The sequence below is a fragment of the Schistocerca serialis genome, chromosome 2 (genome assembly GCF_023864345.2).
Source record: "Schistocerca serialis cubense isolate TAMUIC-IGC-003099 chromosome 2, iqSchSeri2.2, whole genome shotgun sequence".
Lineage (NCBI taxonomy): Eukaryota > Metazoa > Arthropoda > Insecta > Orthoptera > Acrididae > Schistocerca > Schistocerca serialis.
Genome location: NC_064639.1, coordinates 664896507 through 664908845, shown reverse-complemented (window position 1 = coordinate 664908845; position 12339 = coordinate 664896507). Strand labels below are relative to the sequence as shown.

Genomic DNA, 12339 nt, shown 5'->3' with positions numbered 1-12339 from the left:
TTCCTCTATCAGCACTTACTACATTAGCTCTTTTCAGTATAAATACAGGAAGCAATCAGTCATAAGCATACTGAAAAATTATTCTCTGATTTCACATAAGTTATTTAAGAAATCGAAAGAAAAGCCATTGTAGCAGCTAAAATACAATTTGTACCAGCTTCTTCCAAGAACGGATACAGTGTCTTAACAATTATATTGAGAGGGAGGGAGGACAGGAGGGGGAGGGGCAGGGGGGAAGGCGAGGAATGAAAAGGCTGGGAGCTGATCTTATTATGCAACATTTCATTTAAACCTTTTCTTCACAACTGGTTTTGGCCTTTTAAGTAATTATACAGAGATTATATAGGCACACTACATTACCATTAAGAAACAGGAACACAATGGTGTGAATGTAAATTAGTAGAAACATATAATGTGGTAAAAGGTACCATAGTTTCATTTTAGGCTACAAGAAACTCGACAACAGGAAAAATGATGTTAGAGGCAAAGTAAAAGTGTAAGAGAGCTGACTGAACTAAGGAAGCACTCATTCACAATACCAGACAATGTATTTAATTGAAATTTAACTCAACAAATGAGTGTCCAATTTGAGTCAAAGCATCATAACAGACAGATAAAAGTGACTAGTTTTCAAGTACACAAAGTGAAACTACTACATAAGGAAGATATTGTGAAATAGATCTTTATCCTTCAGGTTGTAGTCAGCAAATACTTGTCTTCTGCCACATAAAATATTAAGTTATTATCACTACTGTAGTTCACTGTGTTGTTGTACAAATGACTAATTAACACTGGCTTATAAATTTCATTTTTCAGGAACAACATTCAGTTCTTTGATAATAATAACCATTATTTCTCTTTCAGGACATTCACTTGTAACATGCATGCATTTGGATTAAGTAAAGAACTATGTTATGAATTTCTAAGGAAACAGTGCATAATTGCTAATCTGCGGGAAGGTTAGTAAGAAATATCATTTATAATTATGTACTATGTGATTTTTCATAAAAAACTTGTTTCAAGCACACATAAGAATTTATCAGTCGACTTATGTGTGTGTTCTGCTACCACTTAGTGAGTAGATTTTTTATCTATCTAATTAAATTATAACCTTTTTTTTCGGGCCAGCTAAACCACAATTTTAAGGTAATAATGAAGTAGCTCTCCCAGTCATGAACATGAGAAAGGAATCATTAAATTATTTGTTGGGATAAAAATCTCCAAATTCATGTAGAGGGAGGCACATCAGCTGGAAAGCTGGATTAGCAGGAACAAATTCATTTCAATTAAACTCTCCAGAACAAAAGTTTTAAAGTTGTTCTGTTTCCTTATATTGCCAGGTGTGTAATTGGAATAATAATAATAATAATAATAATAATAATAATAATAATAATCCCCATCACCATCAACCATTTATATCCACCACTGGGTAAAGGCCGCATCTAGACTTTTACTTGCAATATGGTGTTCGGTGATACTCATCCAATGAAGTGTGTACATCTTCAGTGGAGTAGTATGATCAATATAAATAAGTTTCATTAACATTAACTGAATTTTCTATTGATGCTTGGGAGAATATGATAGTAATGTTAAAAAGGAAAACACTTCCTAAAGTTCTGTAAAATTATATTTATTTGGTCACAGACCAGCTTTCAGATTATCAGGACATCTTCAGGTCAAAGCTGAATGTTGCAAACACAGATAAACATGATGTGTGACTTACAGAGATATTATTCATATAGTTCATATATAAGATACATAAATGACAAAGTGTTTACATAGGAAAATGTTACAATAATTACATTAATGAAAAGGGTAAACAAAGCTTTTATGTGGAGATACATATAACAAATGATGAGAAATACAATGAATGTACTGTTTGAATCTAGCATATGTAACACAAACTCAGTTTAATATTGGGAAAAGGAACCTGAGTCTGTTCATTTAATACTAGGCTGGCATTGTGTACCTGTCAGATTGGGTGCAGGTGGTTAGGCTACCCTGCCAGGAGGTCCTATTGCAACGTGTTCACTCCTCATTCTGTGTGTGAGCCACTTGAGCACCCCTACACATGAGTACTCAGCTGGGTCAGTACAGTCAAGTATGCTAGGGCCAGCTGACTGACTGCTCATCCATGTTTTCTTTTTCCTTCTCCTCTCACTCACATCAATGAGTCACCTATCTTGGTGAGCAAAGCTGTTAACACATGCTTGTGTGGTATCTCAGGATTCAATGGTAGCTGGTTCCTGATCGTGGAGATATTTTCATTACAGGTATTTGGCCAACTAGGGGAAGAGAAGTGGTGGAGTAAAGTTCCTAATTAGCAATTTGCCATTGTAGTGGGTCAAATCCTAAATCTCTCCAGTGCATTTCAAAAAGTGAGGGCACATTTCACCATTGTGGGTAATCCATCGGTTAAGCTCGGTTAGCATCCTAGTGAAGAAAGAAAATTTTTTGAACTGGCAGCTGTACCTGCCCCATAAGATCTCCTGCCGACATTCCCAAATGACTCAACATTAACTTAATGTAATTGAGAGAATATAACGATGTCTTCTCAAGTTGGGGATGGATCATTATGAAGTGCAGGAGTTTATCCTTGCAATAGTTCTCATTAATGTTAACATGGCATTAACTTATGAATAACACAGCACAAACAACAACTAAAATGTTTTATAAGATACTTATTTTCAGCCATATCCAGTTTCCATCAAAAATCCATTGTAATGGATATTCATCAATGTTGTTGACATATTAATATGAGTGGCAATATGATACATGTTTGTATGCTCAATGACAAGACAGTGCTTATCAGTACTGAGCATGTTGCCATCAATGAATATATGTCATTATCTTGTTATGGTCCACCCTCTAAAACTGGCCATTCATGGTTTGAGTTAAACATTCACAAAATCTGCAAATGACCTCCTCTGTTCTCTGTACACAGATATAGAAGTCACTGGCAAGAAGAATGAATAAGTTTACAGTGACTTGTTAAACCAAATTGTACAAAGATATAGTAATCAAATCATTACAATACTTGGGATATGAATGCACCGGAGTGTTATAGTTTTTATACCTCCAGTCATAATAGTGAAGCCCTGATTCTGGTCAGTAACATTTGCAGTCAAGTTTTATTACTGAAGATTACTAATTACATTAATGATAATGTTACTTTTACATTTTTCACTACTTAAATTTTCAAAATATATCACTTACTCATTTCTATACAAAACTTTGTATATTTGGAAAGGAGCATATTCTTTCTAGAGTGCAAAACTTAACATACTTCCTATTTGGCCCAGAAGTCAATCATTGCTGAGTAAATACTTGAAAACTGGTGACTACATAATGTCATAATACAATATGTATATTATAATTCATAAAAGAATGCATTAGAATTTCATTCCTGAAATTGTGTTTTTATTTGTTGAAATTGGTTTAATCTCATTTATCAACAGTATTACACAGGTACACACATATGGATCAGAAAGCAAGATGATTAAAAGACAAATAATCAAAATAATTTCCTCTAAAACTGCTCAAAGAAATGACTGGTGAACACTCTTAAAACTACTTGGTTTGTTGCAGCTGAGTGCTAAGGCCTCACATTTTTCAACTGCAAGCTTTTCATAAAGTGCCTCACAAAATGTCCAGGGCTTTTAAATTGGACTGGGAAACCGTGCTTCAGAGTTGTTGTACATAATCTAGCACAGTCTGAACACTTCAGTCCAATGTCACCCGACTGTCAACATACAATGTAGCTGAGCACCACCTTATCAATATATTTTGTGTCATATATAACAAACACACTGTTCAAGAATTACAATATGCAGACGTACATTTGGAAAAAGCTGAGATACAGGAAGATTGCAGCTGTATGACATCATGGTAAGACAGAGAATCTTAAATGAGATGTAGGATTGTAGGGTGTATCCAGCATCAGACATATAGAGTGTTTAAGAAAAAGTTTTACATCTTCCTACAGCAGGTAGCACTGTCAAAAGTAGAAGAAAACTTCGTATAATTGTATGTCCACAAGCCAATACCTTTTGAGAAATGGGTGAATCTTCCATCTCATTATAATCTGTCTGTCATGTAGAAGCAGAAACTATAGGCAGTTCTGCATGTGGTTACCATGCATCCTGACACATCCTACAGCAGTGGATCATTCACTCTTTCAAGTACATCTGGCTCAATTGCCTTGTGTCACATGCATTGGCCACATGCTCCTGTAATGCCTGCACACTATTGATGCCTTGGACATATGCCAATGCCCTTAAATGTCTCCATAGCCAGCAATCCAACAGATTCAGGTCCAGTGAATGGGGAGGATATGATACCAGACCTTCTCACTATGAGACATTGTAGTGAGGTCCTGTTACACAATCTGTAGAAAATGGGATGGTGTCCCGTGATGCATAAACCACAGCAGTCGTCTTTCTGCAAGGTTAACATTCTCCAGTAGCACTGGTAATACATTGTGTAGAAAATGGTGATTCACAGCCCCTATTAATCTTTTTGGTAAAGTGTATGGCCCTATGAGTCTGTTACTGACAATTCCTGCCCATACACTGATACCAAAGTGGTCCTGACGCCTCACTTCCATGATTGTCGAGGATTAGCAGTGACCTGTCTTCAACATCTCCATGATATTGTCTTTCAACAGGATAAGACAAGACTGGACATGCTTGAACTTTCCTGACCTGCTTTGATCCAAAGTGTGTTCCACTGTTGCCCTGACCAGCACATCCTCCAGATCTATTGCCGACTGAAAACATCTGGTCACGGGTAGCTGAGAGACTGGCATCCCGTTGCTTGCCGGGCACCTCAGTTGATGAACTATGGCACAGAGTTGAAGCAGCATGAAATGATATACCCTTATCTGCCATCCAAACTTAGTTTCACTTGATGGCTAGCCCATTTAGGCTCATTGTTGTTGCCAGAGGCGGCAGTATGCCTCCTAAATTTTGCACTCTGCAATACCAAATCACATGAAAATTTCATCATCTAGATCCACATGATTACTCTGCAGTTCACACTTAACTGTTTAGTACAGGGTTTTCAGAATCAACTGCAGTTTTTTTTTTTTTAATTTTTCCACTTTTGAACAGCTTGTGGGAAAAATGAAGCCCTAACTTTTTCTGTGCTATCTCTGATTCCTCTTATTTCATTATGAGGTGATTTCTTCCTATATAGGTGGGCATCAAATAAATATTTTGGCATATGGAGGAGGAAGTTGGTGATTGAAATTTCATAAACAGATCTTGCTGCATTAAAAATCGCCCTTGTTTCAATTATTGCCATACCAATTCACTCATTGTATCCATGACATTATCTCCCCTATTTTCTGACAGCGTAAAGCAATGTGCCATTCTCTGAGCTTTTTTAGTGTTCTCTGACAATTGTTTTTGGTGAGTATTTCATATTGCACAGAAATACTCCAAAAAAGGACAGACAAGTGTAGTGCAGGCAGTCTCTTTAGTATTTTTGTTTCATATTATAAGTGTCCTGCCAATAAAACTGGTTCACATTTCGCAAAAACAGTTTCTATGTGATGGTTCCATTTTAAGTTGTTTATAATTGTAATACCTAGGTATTTAGTTGAATTAAAAGCCTTGAAACACTAATACAAATAATTTGTAAGATCTGTCAAGTAACTGAAGTTTAACAAAATTTGTTTTAGTATTCCTGTGGAGAAAATAACAGTTTTTATTGTTTAAAGTCAATTGCCATTTTTCTCATCATGCAGATATCTTGTCTAAATAATTTGCAATTTGTCATCATCCTCTGATGACTTTACTAGATGCTAAATTACAGCATCACCTACAAACAGTATAAGAAGCTTGCTTGCTCAGGTTGTTCCCTAACTTGGTCACAAAGATTAATAAAAGCAGAGCGCCTGCAGCACTTGCTGGGATAAACCCAGATATCACTTTGGTTTCTCATCAATTACTATGAACTGTAACCTTTTTGACAGGAAATCACAAATCCAGTTGCACAACAGAGACTATCTCCATTTGCACACAACTTGATTAGAAACTGCTTGGGAGTAGCAGTGTCAAAAGACTTCTGATCATCTAGAAATATGGAATCAATTTGAGAGCCCTTTGTCATTTTTTGTGTGAATGCAGAGCCAGTCATGTTTCACAAAAACAATATTTTCTGATTATGTACTGGTTGTGTATCAATAGATCATTTACTTTGAGGTATTCCACAATTTTGGAACAATGTATATGTTCCAAAATCTTACAACAAATTGCAGTCAATGATATGGGTCTATAATTCAGCAGATTGCTCTATTTTCTTTCTTTTATTGATGGCTCCTGCACAACTTTCCAATCCTTAGATATGAATGTTTCACTGAGTGAGTGGTTCTATACGGCTGCTAAAAATGGAGCTATATCATCAGCATGCTTCAAAAGAAACCCAACTGGCAAAAAACCTGGAGAGGATGACTTGCCTTTATTAAGTTGCTTCGTTACACTGAGTGTATCTGCTTGCAAATTACCAATGTCAATTCTTAATTCAAAATCTTTAATATTTACTGCATCTTATTTGGTAACAGAATTTTGGTAAATCATGTTTAGCAAGTCCACTCTAGCAGAGCTGTCATTGGTAACATTACCATTGCTGTCACGCAGTGTAGGTATGGACTATGTCTTGTCCTGGGGTACTTTGCATACAACCAGAATCTCTTCAGCTTTTCTGCCGATTTCAAGACAGATTTTTGTTGTGGGAACTATTAAAAGCATCTCACATTGAAATCTGAATCTGCACTAAATTTTGATTGTAAATTGTTGCCAGTCTTGAAGGTCTTACATTCTTTTCTGCTTTTTTCAAGTAAAAAGTGTTTCAGAAACTCTAGAAATGTTAAAACTGATGCATAAAGACAATGCTATAGGGGAGGCTCAAGTGTTTGAGTGGTTTTCCCATTTTAGAAATTGTGAAATATCAGCTGATGACAAACTTCATTCTGGTCATCATTCCATGGCCCAAAATGTTGAAAACATTCATGCACTCATCAACAAAATCCACGACAGATCACTGAAGAAATTGTGGAACTGTCAGGAGTGACTTACAGTTCAGTTCAGTGAATTGTGACAGAAGATTTGGAAATAAAAAGGTCAGCTACCAAATTTGTGCCACAACTGCTAACTGCTGAACAAAAATAAGGTCGCATGGATGTAGGCTGTACTTTGAAAGAAGAGTCCCAAAATGATCCAAACTTTTTTCACATTATCACAGTTGACGAAGGTTGGTGCTATGTTTATGACCCTGAATCAAAGCAGCAATCAAGCAAGTGGAAGACCCCAAGTTTGCCTCACCTCAAGAAAGCTCGTCAGGTGAAATCAAACATTAAAACAATGGTAATTTATTTTTTTCTTTTCACTGTGAGAAGAGTTGTCCATTCAGAGTTTATTCCACAGGGTCAGACAGTTAACCAGGCTTTCTAACTGGACGTTTTAAAACATTGCACAACAGGGTGCAGTGTAAGTGGCCCAACTTGTGGCAACAAGGCAACTGGTTTTTCCACCATGACAATGCCCCTCCTCACACTGCCCTCTCTGTTCAACAATTGTTGACCAAAAATGGTATGACCCCTGTTCCTCATCTCTAATACTCACTTGACCTTGCTCCATGCAATTTTCATTTGTTTCCTAGAATGAATAGAGACGTTGTTGAGGTGAAGAAAAAAACGGCGGAGGCTCTGTCAAGCATCACAAGAGATGAATTTAAACAATGTTTTGAAAAAAGGAATAAAATATTAGAAAAGATTATATTGCAAGTGGCGAGTGCTATGCAGGGGTCTGAAGGTTTGTGCTTAAAATGCAAGTTTTTTTAAAAAAGTCCACTTTTTTTGGCTACCCCCTCATATTATTCAAATCAATTCAATGTTTGACAGTGTTTATACAAAGCTGAGCCTACAAGTTTCATGTTTTCCCCCTTCTTTTAATCATTTTTTTGTTAATATGGAAAAAGTTACTAGGTAAATCATAATAAATTACAAACTGTTGTCGGTGGTTTTAAGACTACTGTGATGAATATGAAGTGGAGCTTTGTATACTGCCTTCAAATGTACTTCCACAAACCAAAAAAAGCATTTGGGGTGTAAAATTCTCATTAAAAAATGTTCAAATGAGTTGTGAAATGATTTGTCTAAAAGTAAGAAATAAAATACATTAGAGAAACATTTTATGTGACTTTGAATGACACTCAAAATCAGGTGCAGCAAAGGAGGCACATCATAAGTCTCTCCAATCTATTTCATTTCTTGTTTTTAACAAATAGGTTCACAAAACATCCGACCTTTTTTACTTTTTCAATTTTTTTGTTTTATTTTTTTTATTTTCAAGTTTTTTTGAGAAAGCATGAAATATAATATATTTACATATAGATCAGTATTCTATGATTATTAAAAAGATGAACATTTTGATGCTAGCAGCAGGTGTTTGTCTTTAAGTATTGCCTACTATTTTTCACACATTTATGTAAGTCACCAACTTCTCTTGTTACCACGCAGACAATGACAAATGCACAGCTTTCCTTTGACAATTACGGTAAACTGAACAACAAATAAAATTTGTTGATTATCTTTTCATATTAGATTTTTCAATGAAACAAGTAATATATTAAATATTGATATCTTTCTATGGTCACTTCTTTTTTTAAATTTCAGATCAAGAGAGGATGTTACGTGACAACATTGAAAGGATGTATAAGGAAACAGATCCTTGGCGATAGCATAAGTATCAACATACACAAGTCAGTAATACGTGACTGCACAAACATATCTGCAAGAATGACTGTAACTAGATGTGTGTTAATGGACAACATTATCATCTTATGAGGAAAGAGATACAACCTGTCGGAAAGGCCTTACAATGACTAGGGCTAACTTCATTTTTGTAGATAACAATAAATTTACAAGTCTGTTCGTATGTTAGAGGTAAAGATCATGATCGATCATCAAAATATCATTAAAAAAATAATTTTATTCACGGAAATAGTCAAATGTATTTAAATAAGATATATTCAGAGGAATGTTCGCAATAATTGAAGCAATATTACAAACAATAATAAGACTGATTCACAAATAAAGAAGTTTTATTTTTCCATTGAAGAAAGTGTTTTACAGAAAAAACAATAACTTCAAGCAAAAACACCATAAACTCATTGACTTTTAAATTTTATTACGACTTTTAAAAGCATTTCTGAAGATCTCGCTAATCTGCCACTTCTATATAAATCATTGTTATAAGGTAAAACATTTTTGTACTCTTTATCACAAAAACAATACAGTTACACTGAAAGAGTAAGTTATATACATACATATACATTAAAATGACAATATTTAAGTGCTCATTAAATTCAGATCAAGTATATGTAACTTTTATTTTCTACGATCTGCATTATCATCATGTTAAACAGCAGACTTTATCAAACAGCAGAACTCAAATTTTTGTAGTGTTTTACAACAGTAATAATGATAATAATAATAGTAATAACACAGTCTTCATTGTAGCTCATTTCTCTTGCAAACATTTAAACACATTTATGATCTTGTGAATTCTCCGAGAACTTTCATATTTCAAGTTCAGGTTACTGTAAAGTGGAATCACTTGCCCTTAGTTATTTTTTGTAACAAAAAATAGAAAGAGTAATTTTGATAAAATATGAATAAAACTGGTTTCTTTTGTGAAATATCGCAAAGACAATGTCAGTATTTTATGTAAACTCTCACTGCATGTGATGCATTTGTAAAAATTATAAAATAAAGCCCAACTGAACTGTTACTCTGTCCACAAGAGGTTTAACACCTTATTTTTAAAAAAATTGTACAAAACAGTGAAGGACGTTTATCAGTGCATGAAGTAACTTTATTTTAAAATAATATAGGAATTATAGACTTTAATACTCTTTCAGTTTTTTAAGTTAATTGCACTATATTCTCAGTATTTGTATTTCACTATCAAAGATGGTGTGCTGCACATTATGCTGTAGCTAAAGGATTGGGCATAAATTGGTATTCGGAAACATGACCGATAAAAGGAAAATAAAGTAGCTCAAGAATATTAACTGGTAAAGAGGCAGGTTAATTTAACCTCTTGACTTGTAAAATATCAGATTGCAGATACCACTCTCAACTGTAGGGAAATCATCTGCTTCCTCTCCTATACTTGAAGTAACGTCCTCAGTCAATGCTGTCTTAAATTTATGTTAACATCAAATTCTTTGTCACTTAAGATCTACTGTTGTGTCATGCTGACATCATAATCTGATCCTTGATGCTTTTTAATAGCACTGAAACCCAGCCCTTTTTCTCAACAGGAACTTCATTCACAGTCATATTTATGATGAATGGTTTGCTGTAATAAAATTTCTGTAAATTTTAGGCATTAATACGCTGAATGTAACTGAGATACACTGGATTCAACTGCACAGGAACTATTTTTTTAATCACAAAATGAAAGTACCAACAGAGATTGTTCATACCATTAACTTTTTGCATTATGTTACAGAGCTAATTGTGGTAAGAGGAAAGTAAAATTAGACGTAATTTATTAACACTTGATGAAACTTGATTTATTCTCTATTACATTTATCATGGATATATATGAGCAGACAAACTTTTTAAAAAGAAGAAAATAAAAGGTAAAAAGGCACTAGATGGGTATTCCCTATTTGCAACTGAGGGAGTCCCAAATATGAATCAGACAACCTGCTTCATGATGGGAAAAGAGGGTGTTTGTAAACTGAAATTATAAGGAATGACAGTTATGAAACTTTCACAGCAAACAGCATTTAAAATTAACCATTACTTCACTGAAATTGCAACGAAAATAATAACAGCATGATAACTGTATGCTAAAAATGTGTTTAAAAATTGCTGAATATTTTATTTCACTCTGAACGTCACTAAACAGATATAAAATTTGGGTGTGAAGAAAAAATTGAAGTGAAAGATGTTTTAAGGAGTAATCAAACAGCGAAATCTCAAGCAAGTGACACAGATTGGACATCTGTTTATCAAATTACTTAAACTGTTAATTAACTCTTTCCCACTGGCTCTCTCTCACATATTTTATGGCACCAAGCCTGTGTGTTCGAGTTTGCATTAATATGACTTATCCTTTCCTCACCTACTAATTGCCACTGACACCAATTCTGAACCCTATTCTCTTTGTCTAGATTCTCTTATTTTCGCTCAACTACTTTAAATGTGACATTATTATTCACAACAGGCCACTGCCTAAAATTGTTAAATCATTTTGCCAATGTCATTTTCTCCATTTATTCTTACTTATCTCCTGCCTTAGATTTTTGAAAGATATATACAGACAGTTACCCTTCTAGCAAACTAATTTAGTTTTAGATTTTGATTGCATTTACAAAGAACTCAGTGATGTAATTAATAATTTTTGTATAATAAAAAAAATATTTACAAAGAACTTAGTGATGTAATTAATAATTTTTATATGATAAAAATTATCTTGGAACAGAAGGAAAAATGTTGTGCAAAATGCAGTTCTTCAATAAATATGTATAACTGCCTCATATTTTTAAAAAATATAAAACAGTTTTCTAACAAATTCAAGACACCCATGATAATGTCAGATATGAAAGCACATCTTGCACCATCCTTCTCTTTCAACAATTCTGTAACACTTAACCTTAGATTGCAAGATTAAATAAACACACACATTTCTGTACAGACATATATGTTATAGCAAACAGAAGTGTGTGTAAGTGCAAAAAATTTTCTGATTCATTAATTGAGCAAAACAAAAATGAATATCCCGGACTCTCTAGGCATCACCTCTTCTGATCAAATTATAATTGCTACATGAAAATACTGCAGCCTGCATGAGATATTACACACAGAAGATGAATGAAACATTATTAATATACGATGATACATAAATATTCCCTTTTGTGTTTAAATATTTTGTTTAATTTCACTGTATACTCCAAATTCAAATAGTCTTGTACTGAAGTAGGTCACAGATATTTTCAAGTTACTGAAACTCTTACACTAGCATGGAAAGAGCTACAAATGAACTTAATTATGTTTCTGTGACAATTTTTGCAGTTTCTTGTTATGGTTGATTGCTTTTCACAATGAAATAAATAAATTTTAACAGTCTTAAAATCTGATGCTGCACTAAGTAACATTTATTAGTTATTAAGTCTCCACATTTTCAAATTTGAGTGGTTTTATCTAAGATACACACCACACCTCTTCATAGCTGCCATCCAAAACAATTCACTAAGTTCATCAGCTTTTAACTTACAATAATACTAGAAAACTAACCATCTTACTACTCGATATTATATAAT

At 34.0% G+C, this 12339-nt stretch overlaps 1 protein-coding gene across 1 annotated transcript in view; it reads left to right on the top strand.

Annotated features, from left to right (window-relative positions):
- The window catches only part of LOC126457753 (uncharacterized protein KIAA0513), a 242545-nt gene extending 230991 nt beyond the window's left edge, over positions 1-11554 (top strand). Inside the window, exons 8-9 of the mRNA XM_050094309.1 lie at positions 865-959; positions 8678-11554. Coding sequence (XP_049950266.1) covers positions 865-959; positions 8678-8742 — 160 coding nt within the window. The 3' untranslated portion in view covers positions 8743-11554. The remainder of the gene's footprint in view (positions 1-864; positions 960-8677) is intronic.
- Positions 11555-12339: the final 785 nt, after the last annotated feature.